This window comes from Branchiostoma lanceolatum, chromosome 14, assembly GCF_035083965.1.
Source record: "Branchiostoma lanceolatum isolate klBraLanc5 chromosome 14, klBraLanc5.hap2, whole genome shotgun sequence".
NCBI classification, from domain to species: Eukaryota; Metazoa; Chordata; class Leptocardii; order Amphioxiformes; family Branchiostomatidae; genus Branchiostoma; species Branchiostoma lanceolatum.
Genome location: NC_089735.1, coordinates 10,155,701 through 10,179,023, shown reverse-complemented (window position 1 = coordinate 10,179,023; position 23,323 = coordinate 10,155,701). Strand labels below are relative to the sequence as shown.

The following is a 23,323-nucleotide window of genomic DNA, read 5'->3' as shown; positions in this document are numbered from 1 at the left end:
AAATTGACCAATACTTACAAGTACTTGCTTCCATTCGAATTAAATTCCCTCCGAGTTTTATTGTCAGTGGTTCAAAATGTGTTTCAAAATTCTGTGATTTACGTTTCTATTATAACGTAGAATGATAAAATATATTTATTGCAAACAGTTTACATGACAGACAACTCAGAAAAAAACAAGTTGAACATACATATATTACTTAAGACACACACTGAGCGACCGTGCAGCGACTAAAATTGAATCTGTTTTCCCCTTGATTTTATCATTCAAATATGATGCAAGAGGTAAAGGTATGACTGAGAAGACAACAAAGCACACAAAACGTAACAAAAATTCGTTCTTTATCTCTGGAATTCGTTAAGTGATCTATAAAATCTTTAAAAAGTTGCTGACATTTGACATTTTGGTCGCGCTGAGAGCGCGCAAGGGTCGCCGTAGAGATTCCACTTGAGCACGTTTTCCAGGAGTTCGGCGCTCTCACGGCGCTCTGGACCATTTTAGGTCGCCGTGAGAGCGCGGTGAGAGCGCCGTCCAAGTGGAATGGGGGTCTATATGACTGGTGGGTGACTATTCAACAACAAAATGGACAACCAAGAAGTTTCATACTTAAAAAAGGTTCCTTTTCCTATATTCCTTACAGCGTTAAGAACATTGCACTAAGAAATGTCCAATGATATACGCAAATGTCGCAGTATAGGTAAGTAAGAATACCCCAAGAAGGTTTGGTTTTAATCTATACTTTGCCATAGAAAGGAACTCGAAGAAACTAGCCATAGATACATTATGTATATAATTTTTTTCATGATAGCGACGGAAAGCAAAAACTGAATAAAACTTCTAGAGCAAATGATTGGGAAAAACAGAAGCATGAAAATGCACAGCAAGACGCAAAGACTAGTTCTACAATCCCTGGAATAAGTAATGTTCTGTGCATTACGATGTATAAAGTATGAATACATTGTATTTGATTTCAAGGCAGACTTTACACTTGTTTTTTAACTGTCGTACAAAATATCGTTGTCTACTTTCCTCGAAGTAGACTAGTCTACAACTTCGTGAGAAATGACGTAAAGTCTACAAAATTTTACTTCAGTCTCGGAGTCTGTAGCACAAGTTTTGCCGTAGACCTCAGCTCATTTCATTTCTCTTTAAACACAGAAAAAAAATGCAGTCTACGAGAGAAGTCGGCTACAATGTGTAGTAAGTTAGGTTCATAAAACAAGTGTAAAGTCTGTCTAAGAAACTGTAGAGGAATAGACGCCTCACCGGTTCGATTCTCCGGCGGTAGTGTAGCCGCTGTTCTCGGCGGGCTAGCCCGAAGCGTGCGTTGTGCGCGGCCCCTAGCGGTGGAGTGACCAGGGAGAGAGAGAGGGGATCCTGTTCCTACTACTCACCACAGGTCACTACAGTAAACAAACGCCTCGATATCTCCGTTTTCCCACCAACAATACCTACAGGAACACACAGAAGAATGGTCAGATATACCATCCATCCACAGACGTCATCTACCATTTGTTTATTCTCTAGCCTTTGTTTTCATATTAAAGACGTGGTTATTTTATGATACAGTCCTATAATCGTGTACAAAATAGGTCTGATTTGGCGGCTTATTTCAAAGGTTATATGTTCAATCAACGGTAAAGCTTTGGATTTGAATCAGGAATATTTCTCAAGTAAAATATGAAACGTTCTAATTCATAATTTTGCCCTAGATGAACAAGAATTATGACATATTTAGCTGTGTACAGGCTTGATGAAAATACAAAGCTATAAATGATGTGACATCTATAGTGGTGAATTTCGTTTTGGGTCTTATTAAGTTTACAAGCAATTCAATAACGTTGCAGCTCTATGTTACAGGGTTTTATTTTCATGATAACTATCAACATTCAGTCGATATAACGCCTGTGTGTGTTCTGCTTGCAATTTTTGTTCAAAGTTTTATCTTATGATAACCATATTCTTTCCTTCTACAATGGTTTTTGTTTATATGATTTTATTATGATAAGCATCTCGAAAATATCAGCATCTACGTATAAGAGAAGTTGGGTGTACAAATGTTTTGCAATTTAAGATTTTTGTATAAAAATTGCAAGTCATATTCAGCGTATAACTATTGTTTTATTCCATCGAATATCGACAAACATGAAAACGATAAACGATGGAAAAACGTCTGTTGATGTAAACCTTGTTCCTAATTCGCAGACATCTTCTTGTTTTTAAAGTTGAGAAAAACACGTAAAACGCGATAAATGTATATTAATACGTGTTACATTCTATATGCAATTATGTTGAGTGTTTAATGTATTCATTGTCTGGTAAAATGAGACCAGCACGTGTAAAAAGGAATTGTTTTAAACTGCCAATCATCTCTTCCATTAGGGTTGATACATTTTAATATCAACTATTACTTACTTACTTACTATTCAAAAATAATGTTCAAAAAGTAAAACAAAAGAAGCAATCTACGCTTTTTTGTAATACATTTCTATTTCATTCCTCTGTATTTTGAGGAAAAGTGAATATTCTATCCCCGCTTTAAGTTACATAACTCTGATATCTAAGTAGTACCAAAGAAGCTACTATATTTCCCAAACAGATATCCAGAACTTGCATTTCAGCTAGTCAAACAGTGAACTGCTATGACAGCCCAATACGCGTAATCTAACATGATCTACCGTAAGAAATGTTTGATTTTGTTTCCTTTCGCCGGGCCTGTGAAGTCTTCGCTGATTTGTTTTCCCGATGTTCTAAATTGTTTCCGGACGTTGTGTTCCTTATATTACCACCTGACATCCAAAGAGTGGAGTAGATTCGACGCGCCCTAACGTTAAGTACAAATACAGAACGTACATATTCTTTAAATCCAAAACACCGGACTCATATTCCAACAAAACGTATGTGTTTAATCTTTTAATTACACCACTCGCAAGGAGGTCAAGATTGGCTGTATGGTAAAATAATTTAACCTTTCATCGAGTGAAAACGGTAGACGAATGTTTGATCTTTGCGATTTACATGTATATAGCGCTCCTGGTTTAACGTTATGTGGTGTGATGCGGTAGTATACTTGTCTACCGCGGTGTTGTGGGGTGTTCTTCGGGAGGGTGTTGACGTTGTACCCGGCGTGAGAGACGGACATTACCACCGGTTACCCGTCCCACCCTCGACCCCCCACCAATGACGCTATGACACAGCGACAACAGTGTGTCATCCTTTAGCTTACTTGCTTATCTAAGAGCAAGCTTATGGCATCTTTACTGACATAAACAAGCGTTTTACACATTCAACAACTGTTTTCAACATTTATCACTAGAAAAGTACAAATGTTGTTTGCTTCACATTAGCTACCAAAAAAAAACATGCACATTTGGTACAAACGACTTGATGAAAAATCCTTTTTTGATACGCCGTTACACATCAATATTAGTATTCGATGCTTGTATGATATTCACTGAAGTATTATGCTTGTTCCTGTTCCTTCTAGTTAAACCAGCATGTTTCAAGTGTACGAATTATCGCTGATATACTATTTGTAAGAACGCAAATTGACCAATGCAAAGGTATAATACATGGGAAACATACGACATTGTAGGGTGATATATTTTTCAGTGGCAGACAAAAATATGTATAAAACTTGCATATAAAATATGAAGGAAGAAGAGCCACGCAACTACATGCAAGATATATCAATGTCTTTACGAACTAACTTCGCCATATGTCATATTTTGAGGGCGTCGAAAGATATGCCTTTGTAGTTTTGTGTATCCCGGGGTTTATATGGAGAGATATTGGCACCCTCCTAGTATAACAGCCGATATCAGGCTCGTAATGATATCGACAGATAACTTAATCAGCTGTCTACATGCCGGATTGGGCAGTGATGCACCCCGCACATCCCTTCTTAATCTCACTAAATATCTGCCCAATCAATGGCCTGGTGGACTTAATTGAATCAAAGCCTCCTACTATCTCATGTCGGACACACGGCGCATTGATACAACGCCACAAAGAACGCTTCGAATCAAGGAGTGAGGCTCAGTTACAAAACATACAGCTTCTTTCCATTCTAAAGTCGCCTGCTGGGCATTTTTGCTGAAACATCACCGTAGAAAAGAAGAGGAGATTCTATTCTAAGTTGAAATCTGATCTAGTCACCTTAAAGAAGATACGAATCACACAGTGTTCCTGAAGATGACCACAAGAGAAATAGATGAATAGAATTATACACTTCCCATAGTTCAATGTTTGAGTACAATTGCTTTGGTCATATATAATGTATGATAATCATTTATCGATCTAAACCATATTCAGAAACTGTACATCCTTGTTTCTATACAAAAATGACGAACAAAAACTCAAACAGACAAAAAGACTACCAAACTACTTTATCTCAGTTAACTCGGTTAAAAATCTAACACCGTTTTAAATGAAACCTTAACTCAACGTAGACGGTCAAAACTGCCAACAAAGCTGTTCAAGAATGTTTACATTTTCCAAAACCCAGCTTTCAAGCTTAGCCCAGATATCTATTTCAATTGACAGCGGTTGTGCTGATAAGCTAAAGCAACCATAATTTATAAACAAAGTAAAGGCGTGCTGTATTCTATCATAAACAACGCAGTTTGCAGATCAAATACGAACGAGGTTCCAAAGAACGACGTATCTGTTTATAGTGCTTTTAACTTGCCGCTTATAAAAAGATGAATGTTTCGGGGGAAATTCGTTTCAATGAAGAGACATCAATCTGGTTCGAAGTTTAACAGTACATTGAGGTTTAAAAAGAATGAGAACGCAACGATACCCGTAGCAAATTCTTTTCAAGCTAAACAATTTTAATCGTTACACATCTGTGAATAGATAGCATTCAGGCAAAAGATTTTCGCCACAAATGTTTTGTCCAGACGAATATTACGTTTTTGACAGTGCGCAAAGCAATGAAAAAGACACACAATTTTATAATCACTCTCGATCTATTGCTAGATTTTTATTGTCATTCCATTGCGCTTTCCGTGACAAAAAGCTGCACAGTATAGTGTAAATTGAGTGCTGTCTATTTAGATTATCAAAATATTATATGAGAAAGAGTCTTTATCAAGTGGTTGCATCGTATATCAACTTGCAACATGCTTGCTGTCTTTTCCCACATGTTACTTCCTAGGTTTCTCAACCCTAGGAAGCATGTACAAGATGCTAAGTCCATTTTTCGACAAAGACACATAGAAGAAGTTTATTGCAAGTTCATGCCCGTGGGCTAATTGCAAATACATGGTAAGAACATAGAGAAAAACATACATGCGTCAGTAAACTGTGTCTGACTTTGTTGTAACAATAGGCTACTGGTACTAAATACAATTGTTGCCTATATCTAAACTAGCTGGGTTTGACTTCTTTTTCGGAAGCAGTGGAAGACGAAAAGTCCCACTTTTTCTAGAATTTGTGGGTTCTGTGATTTCAAGAGAAAGATAGCTTTTTGTTCATCCGTGAGTGTGTAAAAGTAGGGGCACTTCGTGGTAACTTGTTTAAATAATTCGGTTCTTTCGTCACTGTTAAATAGACACTTGGAAATAAAATGTGTTTCGTCTTCCACCGCCTTGGACGTACAGTATTTACAAATTCTTTGGCACACTGGTAAACTCTTATATCGTCCTCTCTCTACTTCTAGGAAGCCAGCTAATATTTTGCTCATAGTGACCTATAGCAATTAATTTTGTCCATGTTGACGCGATAAAACTTGGACGACAAGGCATAATCTTTAGCTGTGGACTGCATGAAAGTGTTAGGTCACATTTCGTCCTGTTTTGAGCATCGTTCGCCTCCCAAAAATACTCTTTTCATAGAGTAGATAAGTTATTGTAAGTCAGTGTTTGTTGTCCACTTTGAGACACTTGTCCTGTCAAGTTTCTTTAAGCGATATCTTGTAGCAGAATGGATGCTAGCAGTCAATGTAAATGTGTCTTACTACCATTACAGTTCGATAAGATATTCAACATCAACAACACACCGCATGGAGTCTACCAAAATTGTACTACAAAAACGGAAACAAAGTTTTTGGTTTTCTGCGTGTCTCATTTGAATCTCATCTTATCGGACTTATATTTCTTGATACAAACATAACTACGAAATATATTTTTGACACATGTACAAAATTGTTGCAAAAAAGATTGACAAGATATTTCGGACTAATTTTGTTTGAGCAATTTCTAATGAAGCAAGATTTTGTAGCGGTGTATTGCATACAATATGTATACAGCAAATTGTTTTGAATTGCGACTGCAGAAAGTGCAAAGCATCGCCAATAACATGATTTTCAATCTTTCTCCGACGTTTGGGTATTCATTAAGCCTAGGCAAAAAAGCAACTAACGGTTTCGTAATTTTCCGCCAACCGACAAAATGTTCTTATTCAATTTTCACACTTCTTGATTACTTCAGCATAATTACTTTTCTTACAGTTAACGAGACGGGGATAGTACCAATCTAACTGTCCTTTCGTGCAAACTGCCTAGTAAGTAATTAGTCTACCCGATAGAAAACTCGCTCAATATTCATGCGCAAAGAGATCGAGTTCGAAACATCAAAGAGTTCCTCCTAACCGTTACAGAAACCAGGCCGTAATAGGCGAACAAAACGTTGTTTACCCGGAGAAAATTAGTCGTTTTAGTAGAAATTAAAGTAAATCCGACCCTCTTCTTGACGGAAGGGTTTGTAGACCTATAACCCTACCTGATCTTTGCTTCCGGAACGAAGTCAAAAGTCGCCCCCAAAATCCTAGTGAAAATCCGCCAAACATGCCCAATTTCCCTGGTCTAGTCTTCTGGGCTTGATTTATACGAGCTATGTGTTTTAGGTTAGGTGCACACATACTTTCTAACACCTTCGGGCGAAAATTGTCACGAGGAAAACAAACCAGACATTAGGAAGAAAAAAAAAGTCTCTCAGCAACCACGGATCGGGTATAAAGGAGATCAGAGTTAATAAAACATACAAAAGGTCGAAATCAAATAAGTCCATTGAATTACAGACGGTAATGAGTTAGGGGTAGCTCTAGTCAACTGCTTGTAAGCCAAGAATGCTAGAAATATTGAACGCTGCGTTTTTTTGTCAAAGAAAAAAAACTCATTTTCTAACTTTAACGTCTGCATAGTGATGTAAACTTGGTTAGTCTTGTCCGGAACGTATTAGCAACAAGAAAAAAGGAAAGAGTTACCGTAACAAAATGATCTCAATTTACACCAGCTAGAACGAAAAATGTGCATCTTAGCGCGGCCTTGCACGGTTAAGAATTAATGTGTGCATATAAGGACCACTTTAAAGAAGGGCCAACTTACTTACTTTAAGTCTGCTGTTCTTGATAGCATTATCTTCTAGTACAAAATATTACAGAAAATTAAAGTCGTTCTTTAAAACACCATTTCAACAACAAGTTGCAGTTGAGGTGTCTTCTGCATAGTAACGTCAAGTCAATCCGGAGAAGAAAAAAAGGGCGATTCGAAGATTAAGAGCAATAACTGCCGTCTGAAAGTTATTTTGTTTGAGTGATGTCACATTTAGGACCATTGCTCTGATATATATCTCTCTATATATGCAAATTTACTAGACAGCTCTGTATTGTATAGTTTGTAAGTTGCCCTAGAATTGTTAGTATTTTATCTGTAAGTGCAAAGAAGAGGGTATTATGTACCACGTCTATATGCAGGCTCAAAGAACGTAGTGCTACGTTTCTTGCCGTTTTTATGTTGCAGGTTATGACTCTCATAGACAGAAAATTTATTCAATTTTACACACTCTTCATCAATATCAGGGTCATATAGAAACTCTATGTTGTACTACACCTCTAAAGCGAATGCTAGACTGGGAGAGTGCGCGGTCTGGAAATACAATTTGTAAAATGAGCTTCAGAAAGAAAGGTACGCCGTGCTACCCATACGGTATGGTTCTCATAAAAATTGCACTAGAAATACAACTTTTTATACAAACATGCATGTTTCGTATTGAGTATCCAGACTTCTAAATGTAAACACATTTGAAATGTTAAATTCAGGAAGTATTGCCCAATATGTACCAACAACGCGCAACGTTGTGTTGCGCCATCAAGGATTTATATCTATGTGTAATACATAGGCTCCTCTACAACAACGTAAATTCGTCACAGAGTTCACTCATGCACCTCTAAAACAATAGTTCATAGCAATTTCAAAACACAAACAAGACAATTTCAGGTCTGTTTGTCCAATTTCTTTCAGAAGACATAAAGAGAATGTCATTCGCTTCAACATCTTGTCGTATCTTGGCCCCTATGCAATAGTTTCACTCAAAGAAAGAGCGACAGCTCACATGATATCCAAATAAAACTTGAAAGGAAGGCATTGACAGTTTAAAATCTCTAAACCCCGGTGGAATTGTATCTTGATGTGGCTTAACATTTATCTAAGACGACATGAAGACTTGGAGTAAAGGGTGTTTACGAAAAAACATGTCCTGAAGACAGCTGTCGACTTGATCCTAGAAGATTTTACGAGATGAGTAAGCAAATCGTAAAATGCGATCCAGACAGCCAAACATCCGTCCTACCTCTTAACGTCGCCTCGTTCTTAACCTTGAAATACCACCGCGCCTTGGGTTTCAAATATTCTTAGATGTGGTGAAACATAAAATTGGTGTGAAGAAAATACTTAAGGGCCGTATTTTCACTGTGGTCTTTAAGGGCGCGGTGTGCTATTTTATTCGGCGGGAAACTTGATACGTATCTCTGAAACACGGAGTTGCCACGCTACGGTCGAACCGACAAGACAACACGTATAGAAGCAAGAAATACATATGTCAGATATCAACTTATCATATCAGAAGATATACGTATCTTTCAGACGTATCGGTCAATTTATTGTTTTTGGATCGCGTCGAGGTATTAGATTAATTTTGGCTCAACTGTTGTCATATTGTTGGACGACAGCTGGACATAGTTTTGATGGTTGCATTTCCTGCTGGATTTTGAGCTATACTTGTTGTTCCATTTCCATGGGGTAGTTTGTAATTGTTGGAATATTTTTGATCTGTCAATGAGCATTTATAGAATTGCCCACGTTTTTAGGAGACGGAGCATATATGGCAAAAAAACGTGTGGCCGAAAAAATGTTTCTGTACTATGAATTTATAACGTCAGATGAAAATTACCGTCAAGATGTTGGAGCAAGTGCAATATATTACCTTCGAGTCAGCTTTCTACCAACCACAGCCCGTCTTACAAAAGTTTAGCTGATCGATCTCGAGTAAAAAAAGATATCCGCCATCTTGTTCTGCAGACGTGACCCGGACAAACAGTTTGGGCCTGCGCATTGGGGACCTTTCTCTCCCTCCCATAAACTTTCGTCTCAAGCCGCAATGGAAAACAAATAAAACTCGACCTCAGGAATGTTAAAACATTTGCGTAAGAGATCTTCAGAAGTGGTGCTGTCTCTTTTAGCTTACGAGGAGAGACAGTTGAACGAGACCCTGAACAACATCGTTAGGAAAATTTAGAACATCGGCGTTTTGTGGCAAAGGGAGAACGATTTAACGAGAGGGTAGTGTAGCACTGAAATAGCCGAGAGCTGCCGTCAATGTCAAAAGAACACACGATTGGGAGCAATCATACACGTCTATTGCAATTCAGTGACTCGTATGGAACCGTCATATGCTATTACTACAACGAGAGTGAGATGTCTCAATCGTTTAATGCCTAATAGGCTTTAGAAATCGTTTCAAACTTGCTAAAAGGTAAATGTTTTATCGTTGAGTGGTCTGTTGATTCCACATTAACTTATCAGTGGCACACTTTCAAATTAAAAGTATATTTTCTAATTTTTTTACCAATTCTTATCAAACAACAGATAAAATTGAAGCTAAAAAAAAATTTAAACAACAAAATGTAAGCTTGTCTCGCGGACGGTATAAAATTGTAAGTAGGGAGTCCACTTCAAAACAAATATGGCCGCGCGAAAAGCACTTTCAGCTGACGGCTAGCCTCAACTTATTCTGAATTTCCTGATTCTAGTTGTAAATTTCCTGATGTCTTTAAAAGGAAACTAAGATGTCTGCGATGAAATATAGTGATAACACCAGCACAGGTAGATATTTGAGAAGAAAAGATGCCAGAAATAAAACCAAGATAGCACTTACATCAATTCAAGTGCGTTTTGATTATATTTCGCTCCATGCAAGAAAGTGTTTAAATGACATTTAATTTCCTAAAGACAAAATCAATGTTTTCAAGGTTAGTATCCAGCTGTTACAAAGATTCAACATTTTCGAGATTGTTTTCTGACCATTGATCTATATCTAAAACTTATGTCAGCTTCTATGCTTAGAAAGTACATTTATGTCCGTCAAGCAGTAAAAAATCAATTATGTTAGTCCTAGTTTTATATATTTATGGCTTCACAAATGTACTCAGTTAACATCAATATATAATGCAAATTAAGGTAATTTTTCTCCAACAATTTCCCATGAATTGCATGCGCAAAATATTATCTAGATTGATAACCCACAAGACATGACAAATTTGGCAAAAAACGCCACATGCGACAAGACGATTAGTCGTTTCTTCTACAACCTCGAAAAAGTAAGTTTCAAAAATAAAACATTTTGTTTTGCAGGGATGAAATATATCTTAGATTAGAAATGGTATTCTACCACGTTATATGAGCACACAAAAGTAATACTATTATATCAAATTGCTTATTGAAACTTTTTACCGAAATTGTGATACCGAAAAATGTTGGCTTACAAAAGTACAGTTGCAATCATTTTCACCATCAATGGAGCACTAAACCATCTGATATCTTCGGTAAGCATGCCTATATTTTAAATAGAGGGTCAACTTAGTCAACGGTTTTATTACTCTTACTAACATATAGTCCTGAAATTTCTTATTTATGTGAAATATGTGTATGATAAAGGTAGCATTGTATGTTCAAAGTGACACAACTTTGTGAGGAATTGAAGATACCGACGGCAAAATATCCCTTACTAAACTCAAGTGACTTTAACGCATAGGTATGTTGTAATTTGCCTTCTTCGGACAGACGTAAGATAACAAATTTGCATAGGGCTTTTTCGTTAAATTTGCACTTACGTTTTTATTTGAGGGTTCTGGGGTTTCTCCATACTATGATCGCAATACCTTGTTAATTCAAAGCAAATGGGTACATTGTACGATTTGGGACGGTTTTGAAAACGTGGTGCTATATATGTTGCATAAAAAAAGGTATATGCATAAATTGCCTAGAGACTGGATATACCCGTACCACGCCCGGGCTTGTACAAAAATGTTGTCAGAAAAATCCGTACAGTTTTAGTGAGTTGATGTAAATGATAAGAAGGTATAATCCCCAAGATTAGTCGTGCCACGGAAAGAGACCCTACATTAGTAGAGTTAGAGAAGTTGAACCATGGTTTCCCCTCCCACGAATTTCTTATGCAGACAAGGCGACTATAGCTTGTCGTCTCTGTATAATCCCTCCCATAGGTTAGTACTTATGATATCACGACACTTATCGCTGCTTGGGTACTTCGGTTCTATAGAAGTAGAGTAATTATCAGGTTCAAATTGCGTTTTTCTGCGTAATTAGCCCGTAGAAACCCGGCGCATGCCGCCAGAGTGATCCGAGGGCTTACACCGACGAAATCCGCGGAAGATTGGGGAGGTTTTTTCTCTAACTGCCGACAGCTTTTAACAGGCGTAGACGTTCTTATCAAAATGTTCGACATTCTTGTTGGGATGTCTGTGCGTTTTTCCCACTCCCATAGAAACCGCGCTAAACACGTTGTTTCCAAATAGTAATTGCCAGGATCATCGTACAGCGCGCACAGACATGTTTGGGATTTCAGTTCGTGTTTCCACCCAGCTTTCGTTCCAAGCTACGGGCTCACAAACGGGTATTGACAGATATTCGGATAAAAACATTCATTGGGAAGGACCCAGAGGAATTATGATTATACGTGATATAATGAAGACATACCCTCGCACAGTTTGTATCTGTCATTTGGCGTCAAAAGCCGAGAGTTGACGAGACCATAGTGTCCCGAAGGACGCGCGTGCATACAGACTCTTGTCCAAACGTGTTCAACACTCAAGATGTCTAAACTCCTCTTGTCTAAGCGTTTCGGCAGACGAATTGTCTACTTTCTGGAGTTATTTTTGATCTCTTCACGCAGATGAAGTGTTGTGGTGAGGGCTTTTGAACGCAGTTTGATTACTTTGCCGCTGATACAGACGATAAGAAGTATCCTACCACCGCCTGTCCAAAAACCGCTCCGCTAAAACTACTACACTACAGACAGGTGCAACCAGACGGTTTGCTAAAGTTATCCCTCTATGCTCTACTTTAACCAAAGCGTGTCAGCTAAACGTCCTAAACTGTAGAAAACACTATAGCCTTCCCAATCCAGCTTTATTCACCGTGTTAGCATTTGGTTGGGAGTAAATTCTCCATGAGGTTTAAAGCCTGTGCCCCCCTTTTCCCGTGCGTGTGGTCCTAGTCGAGTTCAGCACACAGTGCAGCTTTTAGAAAATCGTATTGAAAGAAGTGCTCGGGTCTTCAGCCTAAAGAGAGTCGGTATTTACCAAGGCGTGCTTGAATAAAAATGGAAAATCTAGGCCTTATTTTGACAGCTTGCTATCTTGCAAAGATCTTTTGTTAGATACCAATCCCCGTGAGGTCCAGCTCTTGACGGGTTAAACTGCTACTGGTCAGTTTTAACCGTAGAAACGTCACAAACTCCCTTCAGAGAGAAGATTCTTTGGTTTTAACTGTCTGGACCTTATCAGTCTGCAAAGAGATAAAGTCAGCCGGAAAAGAGTCTTCTGTTAAAACGGTGGAGTAGCCTTTCTCTCAACTCAGCAGAACCACCTTTTGAAGTCGATATCCGAGCCGAGGGGCCCGTACCGGCCAAATGGGGCCTCCTCAGTCGGTAGGGGTAACCGGATCCCCCGGCTGCACAGCTCCGGCCCCTGCTCGCCTCCACAACAACAATTCCTCATGCATACCTCGCCAAGATTCGATTCCCTACTCCACTGGATTGATTAAGAAGGTTTCCGTGTGTGTGATCAGTTTGAGAGTTACAAGCGGCTCTCGAAAGTTACGACTGAACACCAGGAGTTACGGCAGGTACGACAGGTGTAATTAACGAGCCTCGGCCGGCCACGCAAGCCGATACAACCGCGCGGGACCCCGCAAAACGGAGTGGTCAGCAAGCACGACTGGTCAGTACGTACGTACACCCGATCCCCCTCGCCTTTTCCGCCATTTTGTTGTTGTCTTTTGCTTTGGTCAACAAACGACAAATGTCCACTAACCGGGGTCTCAATTCTGTCACAAACTGACAGCTCTGAACGACTTGTAACGACTCTTCTCTCTCGGTATGTAAACTATACCCACTGGCTTAGAACATACGGAGACGTTTGGTTTTGTTTAGAACGTGTAGAAGAGAACAAGGGTTTGGTCACCTTAGCCCGGCCAGGGTGTCCAGTGTTTGACCAGTCTGTACATGTGTGTGCTGACCACAATGCCGCTTTGCTTCGGTCCCTCACACGAGACCTTAACCGCACTGAACAGTATACGTCTTTGAGTACAAAACACCAAGTCGAATTTCTCAGTATGCATGCGGAAGTGCTTGTGAATAAAGCCTGGTCGGCACAATCAGAAACGTTGTATCAAGGTCGTGTTGTGTTTGTATATTAGTCTTAATCATCGACGCGCTACCAAAACATACTTTTGTTTAAAACCTCAGCCTTCTCTAAAGAGCATAGATCGCACGCGCGCTGGAATGGAGTACACAGAATCTAAAATGATACTCTTCAATCAGCTCAGAATCTACAACCTTACAACACGTTGCAGAAATGTTCACATTATCTTTGCCTTCACTAGTTATTCTAACATGGTGAAATCGACATGTTAACTTCTACAAAATGACAGTTATTTTTGTTTAAAACCTCACCCTTCTGTAAGGAGCACAAATTAGACATGCTCTAGAATGGAGTATTAAGAAACGTCCAAATTGATGTTCTTTAAGCAGCTCAAAATCAACAACCATACAACACGTTGCAGAAATCTTCCCCCGATCTTTGCCTGGATTAGATATTCTAAAATGAAGAAATTGACATGTTCCACAAAATGACAGGCATTTTTGTTTTAGACCTTACACTTATACAAGGGGCACAACTCGCAGACACAGCTCTAGAATGGAGTTTCAAGATACGTCAAAATTGATGTACTTTAAAGTAAGTAGCTAAAAATTAGCAAAGTTAAAACACTTTGCAGAAATATTCACCTATTAGTAATATTTGCCTCTATTAGTTATTCTAACATGAAGAACTTCTACAAAATGTCAAATGTCTTTATTTAACTTAAAAGAGTAATAGAATTTAACGTCCATTTCTTATGACACCAAACATGAAATAGCAAATAACTCTAAGAAGTTCGAATCAAAATTATCTAGAGATATATAATACAGCAAAGACAAATAATATCTTATATAATGAGTTCACAAATGACATTTTTTGCAATGCCAAGATATACACTTCTAAATTATTCAGGCAGCTATATATTGTAGATAGCTAATTGATGGTTATCTATATACACGTAATGTCAAAAGCAAGAACGAGAATATTTGAACATCCAACTGCTTTGTCTGTAACCCTAGCCTGTTAAATTATTCATGAAACCTAATTAATTGTGTCTTACAACGTTTATTATCTGCAACACGGGACAAATTAATTTGCTATGAATACTCATGTCAGCATATGTAAAAAAACTGTTGATATGTTTAAGATATAAAAACGAAGCATTTTACTTTGGTAGCTTTTTTGTACACATGTATCACTACAAATCTTTTCTATGCCCATGCAGAACAATCAAAGGTGCATTTTAAACATACCACAATGTGGGATATCTGTAGAATATGGTGTGTATGACATTTCCATGGAGCAGAGATAAACAAATGCCTTATTGTAACATTTTTTGCTGGGCACCATTGTTGTCATAGGTCTCGGAAGAGCAGATTATCATTTTTGAGGTCAGGATTTTTTTCTCGAACCACCTCTAAAATGCCCGGTAATGCCTCTATTTCATACATATATCAAGGATTGTGTGGCGCACATGATCATATATGTCTTTGTAGATTGTATGCTAGATTTGTTTATATGGATTAACAACGGTAGTGGTAATTTCCAACCCTGTGTTGTTTTGTATACAGCAGCAAAAAGTTGCGTTCTCTCAGCTGTATTTTCGGTGCATATCTTAAAAAGTAGACCCCTTTATGAAAAATAGTCAGGTATTTTGTTTTCATATGTTTACATTGTGTGCCTGTCGACATGAAAAATGAAATTGTAAATAAGAGCAGAAAGGAACCATTTTTACATTCCTGTAAATATGACAATGTTTTAAAGAAGGGTACCGTATGCTTTTATCTATGGGTTTTTTGTCTGCTCTAGCTTTGAAGTCAATGTTTTCGTTACAAAATTCTATTATGTAAACAGTCAAAGATCAAAGGGTTTGCGCATGATGAATTTAGCAAGGTTTATTTTTTTATTAAAGCATGATAAAAAAAAAACGCAACCTATAATGTTTAGTGTCCGCAGTAATATGATGTATATGTTTTTAGTTTTATCTCGGTTGCGTAACTGAAAAACCCTTTTCTAGACTAAATTTTTTAATAACTCGCGAATTGTAACTGTTCTAATGTACAATTGCAGAAAGAAACGCTTATCAAAAGTATACTAGTGTCCCAACATGTATTCAAATTTTAAACAGTACGTAAAGCTTGAATATTGAAGCCCTTCATACATACAAACAAACATAAAAACAATACGCTACGATACAAGTAGTGACACAAGTATAGGTATAGTTTCTGTACCTTATGATGTTGAAAACAGTTAATTCACTACGGCTATAGGTATGATACCTTAGCAACATATCGTTAGCTAAATAGTTATATTGCATATCATTCTTTATTCATGTTTTCACTTTTTACAACCGTAAACACAATGCATTTTTCATGTCCTATACTGTCTCTTAAATTCACAAGCACTACAATAAGAAGTACAGTTCGCTGTAGTATTGAATTGAGACTATTACTAACACAAGAAACTTCAAAAATGATAACTTGTATCCTGTATTTTACATCTAGCTCTAGATTAAGCCCATTGCCAGTCCCGATAAACGTGATATTTCAAACATAATATCAAGGGAGAACCATTTTGACTAGGAAATGTGTTATTGTTTGTTCCTTGCATTTGCAGATTTCCCAATTTTAGCCTTTGTAGCACTGCGTTTCCTTCGTATGATCCGCATAGCAATCATAGGGTATTATTTATGAACACAAAAACCTTGTATGATAAATATGAACAATTTTGATTGCATTCGATAATACATTGCAAAATAAAAGTGCGTTTCTGTTTGTGAATGCATCAAGGTGATCTTTTGTATTTGTGTGGGCAATCTCTGCGAGTCGCCATATTTAATGTATGGTATATTCTTTAACTATTGTCAAACAAGGTGTGACATAGAACAGATCATCTATGACTTCCATTATAATCTAACTACGTCCCACAATTCTATTGTCGCTCGCTTTAATGAAAAAAGACAGCTATATGAAAACAATGGCGCCTTGAACTAATCAAGTTTTGCGGCTGGGTAGAGTCAAGCAAAGAGATAGGTAACATCATACTGGACAATAGAATTCAGAAGGGGTATCTGAGTGGATTTAATCTTGTTTCTCTCCACTTTTGCGATTTCTTATGTTGACGACATTATTTGGTCAAACACGGTGCATACTCTAAATTGTTTTTTTCATCACAATTTGCCAGTATAATGTCTTGCAAACGGGTTCTGTTACAATTTGTGACAGTTATGTTACAATCTTGGCCAGTTTACATAAAAAGTTAGTAGCTAAGATTTTTAGACACCATTGTTTGATAAGAGTAAGAAAATCTCACAGTGCTCGATTCAAGATCGTTTGTAAAGTTTCTTTCTTTGTTTACACTCCCATGGAAGGAAGGATTTAGTGGTTTCGCAGCTGTAAGGTTTGTTTAGGAGATTTTTTTCCCTGATCCGCCATTTTGGACGGGAATCCCACGGAGATAGCTTGCACGGGGTTGTGTTTCTTTTGCCAATTTGCCCAGAGAACGGAGCAAAATAATCTAATTTCTTGTCATACTGCAAACATGTTGGAACAAGAATTTGCTCCTAGCAAGCTTTTTCACGCCTTTAATGATGCTTAAGTCAATATTTGCCACTTCCCTGGGCGAGAAGAGTTAAACCAAACCCTATGCAAAGTTTCTAACCACGCAAGCAGTTGGTAGGGTACGAGGGGGAAGTGACAAAATTATACGTTTATATTCTGCCCAAAATCTGCATCTTTTCTCCACGTGTAAGTGATTTAAGTACTAACAAGATTCAATGAAGACATGTATACAACTTCTATCAGAATTCTCAAAACAACTCATTGTTAGAGAACAGTGCAAACGGTATTGCTATACAGTGTACTTCACACTGTGTGTGCGTGTATACTTCGGAAACCTTATCAAGGTTCTTTCCCCTAGTGGGGGGTAAGACATGAAGTCCCCGCTAATTTCTGAGGGAATCAGTGCCTGTATAAGTGGGATTCTCCATGAGAATTTCACAGTGGATACTTTCTATTCAAAACCACGAGCCGACTGTCTTGCCTTCTTTGCGATAAGCGACGTTTAGAAGTATTGTCCACTAATCTATGGTATCCTAAAAACAATGGGGAGGGCGGACGCTTAGGCGACAGTAATGGTGGTTTGACGAGCCTAAATGTCCGTGCCAAATGGTCGACAATTACGCAAATTGATTTGGAGGGATTTGGGTCCTTTCACATTCTAATCAATTATTGTGCCAGCCACATATAATGAAGTGAATGAGTCTGGGATAAGCCCGTGTCTCTTATCGGGTCCGCCTCGAGCGGGCGCCCCACATAATGCGCTCGCACCGCCGACCGTCTTGCCAGGGTCCGGTCGCTGAAAACTCGCAACAACTAGCTTCATACGAGCTCACGCTTTCCCAAACTATACCAAACACAAAGATCTAGTCTATTTTCTAAGATAGTAGTCATAATTTCAAGTCGTCTTCTTGTTTTGTTTTGAAAAGCCCAGGGCAAAACTGGGTAGAAAAGAGGCCGGGTAGCGTTCGTAGCATTCCCGCACACCGAGGCTCTTACACCTTCCAGCTATACCTGCAATTAAAAACTGTTCAGGGTTTTACCTATAATCCTGCAAACAAAGACAAACTCCAATTATCCCTGTGTGTTCTAAGATCGTGGCCCACCGTCTGGATAGTTAAATACTTCCTGTCGTTTTTGTAGTGTTACCATCGTTGTGTATAGACTCAAGCAACACGGGTGCACCACAGCCGATCTCAGAAAAAACTCGAGACCTCGCGCAGAATTCTAAGCATCGACTCGGGTTCTCCACCCGGATTTTTCCGTAGCCTTGACGACTAAGCTACCATTTTGGGAATGTGTTGTGACTTATGTTAAGAATCTATAAGCAAAAACAGTAATTTAAAGGATTTGATTTCTCAGATGTCGATATGTCGACTAGAAAAACTTCCCGCGGCGTTGTAGCAGTCGTTGTTTTAAACCTAGATGCTTATCAGCCATACATAATGTAGCTAGTCAAAATAGTCTTTGACTGAATAATTCTCAATGTTTAGCAACTGGTAATAGAGCTAATTTTGTCTCTCATTCAATCTCCATGCAAAGATATAAGTACACATTTATAAACATTGAATCCTAGATACGAGAGGGTGTTCAATTCTGGCATAGTTTGGAGATATACCATCTAATTAACTTTTGCGCTACATATTCAATGTTGTGTACTATATGCATATGCACCAAGATCGTGGATTGTCCTTTAAAGTAACATATTTCAGCTGAAAAAACGGGAGTAAAGATACGAGTTAGTTAGAAAGGTTGTACGGAAAATTCACGTGGCTGCTTACCGCTCTAAACTCGTGTCTGTGCGGGTGTACCAAGGACCTCAAATCCAGTCCGCTCTGAATTCCGTTAACCGTATAACACCTCCCAATTGGATGTTATGTCCAAAACTTCCACGAGCTTACAGAAATAAGTAAGTAAATCGGCTCGTTTCCTTGAGTTGCACTGCCGCTAGTCTGAAATAAAGGGGTATCTAGTTTCGGGTTTAACCTTTGACACAGCGCGGGTCAATCCCTACAAAATGCGCCTCCCCCCAACCACGTTACCTACAGCGCTTAGAACCAATACACACACACTACACACTACACTTCAACTACATATCTACACTTACTCAACACTCTAAAAGATATAGCAAACATTTCTAAGCAATAAACCGTGCTAAAAATACGTTGATAGTGAACATTTGAAATGATACTGACGTATACTTTTTGTGTAATTTGATTATCTGACTTATCCTATGCCATATTTAACAGGCATTTTTCTCAGCAATTTTGTTAATTTTTGCCCAAAACAGAAACAGTATAAAGCATAAATGTATACAGACTATTATTAAACTTCATCTGAATACACATGTCACATTCATGTTTAGATCTTTTGTAATCATTATTTGTAAAACAAGTCTATTTCTGTATTTCTGTATAGTTCTGTGCTCTGGTATCAAAGCCGGGGTGTTACACCGAAGGGTAGTTATACTGGCTATTTAGATACAGACACAGATACCTTCTGTTAGTATAGATTAACCACCATACTGACTTAGCCAGTTACTTAGCGTGCACAAATTTAGACTAACTCTTCCACTCTTTTGTGCCAGGTAATTTAACAAACTCAGGGCCTAACTGTAACACACACACACATGTGTGTGCATTCTACACCTACGGAAGTCTCACTTTTCGTCAGCAGGATATTGTGTGTTGTGGTAAAATCCAAGGAAGAGGATAATAACATCCTGGGCTCCTAGCTATTTGTATTTGCTTTAGAGATCCAAGTTTGTATGTGTGTATCTTCTTTCCTCAGCTCATGCTTCCACAGCAGAAAAAAATACTCTTTTTTAACGTCAGGTTTTGTGTGTTAGTTTGTAAAAGAACAGAAAGTGTGTTGTGAGTGAGTGAAAGAGTTAGAGTCAGGAAAGGTGGGGATACTCTTAAGGTTTACCATAGCAATAGTTTACAGGGTATACCCCCAAAGGTTGTAGCAGTTCAGGACTCGTATAACCATAACACATTGTTTTGTGAATCTATGAAGCTAAATATTGATATCCTAAAGTTCTCAAGCAAATCAACCTTCCGTTACAAACCGAATGAATATACAATAAATATAAATCATTGTGATCAGTTCGGGAAACTCTTACATACCATACGTATCTCTCATGATGCTTATTGAATAGAAGGAAAGTTGCGTTTTTTAAACACACAATAAAAAGGATATTTTCAATTAAACATTGGCACAGGTAGGAAACAAATTACATTTTTTTATCTGTCTTTTGAGTGTTAATTACTTTTCATAAAAGTCAAATATAAAGAAAATAGTTTGTGTTCAATTTTCGCTGAACATTAGTACTTTTATCAAACTATCTATCTAGGCTCCTAGTATATCGCTGATATTAGATGTACATTATGGTCAGTTAAATAACATGTGAGAACTAACAGTATATTTCCATCACAATACCAAAGCGTTCTGAGTTAGAGAAATAAGTAAGACATTGAAAGATTACAGAAGCATCTAACAGTAATTCAGAAGTTTGATTTTCTTCATATATAGTTATTTTACAATACAAGATGAAATAATAATGTCTAAAGAGCCCCTCTTACCACACCTATAACTATAAGGACCGCCATAGTTTACACTTTTGTGACTTTTAACTCACAGAGCTTTTTTTAAAGTCCCATTCTTCAATATCTACTCAATGTCTTATATGGCATGCTTAGACACTTGATTCTGGGTGATGATTTTGTACATTATACTAAAAATACAATCTGAAAATACAGAATAACAGCTTAAAAGAAAGGTGCAATTTCATACCTGTATCTAGTGAAAGATTGTCATTTTAACTACCAACTGAATATACATATCTGCTAAGCGTATATCCCTATTCTGTGCTATACGTGGATTTTTGTACATTCATTTGCAAATTTTTGAATGACCATTATCTTTGTATATACATTTGTACGTCCGAGACAGTGCTGGTATTTGTTCAGACTTTTATCTATTCGTGTTTGGTTAGAATACCAACGAGTTCTAGTGGTTTTAGAGGGTTCTTGTAGTATATTTTGTCTCCCAGATTGACGACTGTCGACAGCAACCTACACTATGAAACGTTTTTGGCCAAAAAGACAGGAAGTGAGGTACCACACGACAACCCAGCCGCCATATTTTACCGTCTTAATTATGAAAACTTTGTGTCAATCAAGGCTTTTATCCCAGGTTTTCAGCGTTTAAAACGTCTACCCTACCCTGACACGACTGGTATTTATATTTATGGGGTAAGGCGGTTGATAGTTTGGTTCTACCCTTGGCCTCTAGTAGCTCGGACTCAGGAAACCAGACATGTGTGCCTGTGCAAAATACCCTCGTAAAAATTAACCGCGCTTTAAATAGGAGCACCAGTCCACAGTAGCTGTATAAATGGCTTTTTACTTCGTGTCCAGTCATGATACACCTCCGATATGCAGATATAACTGTCGTAGCTGATTGCTGTGAATATTCCTGAGTGAAGTCAAGACCTACCGGCATCGGCGGAAACACCGTGGTGCCCGACAGACGACGTCGGGGGTGGACTGGGCGTTAAGCCGACGGTTCGTCTGGGCAAGTCCGCTGGCTGTGGCCGAGGGGGATGTTACGATGGTGCTGGTTGGTTCGCACGTACGTTTCGTCACGTCGCTTGCCGGGCGGCTTGGGTCATACCGTCCAGCCGGACTGTGTACATTAGACGTTGTTTAGGGTTTGCGCTGCCAGATTTTGCCGACTTACGCGCCAATCATACGATTGGAGGGGTGGGGCTTTGTAATGAAATTACCTCCTTCTGGTGATTGCAGCTGTCAGAATGATTAAGCTACTTTTAATTGGGGGGCTAAGGGATAACGAGGCAGGCGTTGACTTAGGCACTGCCCGATGCATAGCAGAGTCCCACTATCTGTCAATCACTCCTCGCATGAATAGGCATGACTGAAATTTCATCCCGGCCAAATACTGATAGGTCAATGGTCTGACTTCGGGTCTGGAGAAAAGAACCCTTTTCACAGAAGCTTTTGATCTTTACATAAGTCGCTTAACGCAGCTCGACTTGCCTGGATACTGGAATCTGACGTAGAATATCCTGGCAGGGAAGAATCCCGGAACATATCGAGTTGTGGTTGGAAATGAGTCGGTCTGTACATGTGTGTTTGGTTGTGACTGACTGACTGTGTTCATACGGGTTAGAGCAGTAGTTTTTCCACAGCCACAGTGGAGTCATCCGAGCTTCAGGCATAAACAACGTTACGAGTCATGTTTAATGGGTATTAAGTGGGAATGGGACTTGTGGAGGAAATAGAAGTATCATTGACGCTTGGACATTTCTTACTCTGAAGTTACGATTTAAACCGGACTTTCAAAAAGTAGAACAACGGCGTCCCCCCTCCCCCTTTTTTCACTTCCGAGAAATATTGCGGTGTATACAAGGGTTTTTATAAGTCAAGGTCATACAGATGTATACGACCTCGTTGTCTGTCTGCAAAGACACAACAATAAAGGCGGGTCGGAGACAGTATTGGACACGACGTTTGGTTGACCCCTCTGTGACTAAAATCCGGCTCAACGTGGCCAAGGGTCATCGCCCCTCCTCCCTCCCCCCGACCCGTCGAGCGGAAAGAATTTGGCCCGGGCTCCCGGCCGCCCTCACACCGCATGATATCAGATTCTACCGTCCAGAAGAGACAAAAGAAAACACGGCGAGAAGACCTGATACACACGGCGCGGGAAATGCTTAGGGCGACGTTTTATAATATCGTACCTGGGTTGACCAGTTCTGTTGGCCGCTCGCTATACGTATGCCACTACGTTGTGCATGGTAGAATGCAACAAATGTACAGGTGGCAAAATCCTCTTCAAAAAATGGGATTCTGTGTGTTTTAGTGGATTCACAGCTCTTTAGAAATCATCCCTTGGTCATGCAAGCCGTTTTTAGTTGACGGCAAAACGGGGTCTGGATTTTTGTCTGTCGCTGAGAAAGAGTTCAAGTAGCAGAGCTGAGTTAAGCTTAGTTTTGAGAGTCTCATCTTGATGCTGTTAGCTGTCATCATAGTCTAAACAGTCGAGCTCCTCTAGTCTTCTGCAGATGGATCCCAGCATTG

At 38.8% G+C, this 23,323-nt stretch overlaps 1 protein-coding gene across 5 annotated transcripts in view; it reads right to left on the bottom strand.

The window, feature by feature from the left end:
* Positions 1–22,079, bottom strand: part of LOC136448406 (diencephalon/mesencephalon homeobox protein 1-like) — a 45,846-nt gene extending 23,767 nt beyond the window's left edge. For 2 of the 5 annotated variants that reach the window (XM_066447862.1, XM_066447863.1), the window contains exon 1: positions 21,720–22,079. In XM_066447862.1, coding sequence (XP_066303959.1) covers positions 21,720–21,725 — 6 coding nt within the window. In that variant the 5' untranslated portion in view covers positions 21,726–22,079. Of the gene's footprint in view, positions 1–1,266; positions 1,452–9,206; positions 9,317–19,000; positions 19,179–21,719 lie in introns of those variants that run through there. The other 3 variants (XM_066447864.1, XM_066447865.1, XM_066447867.1) reach the window with 3 other exon arrangements.
* Positions 22,080–23,323: the final 1,244 nt, after the last annotated feature.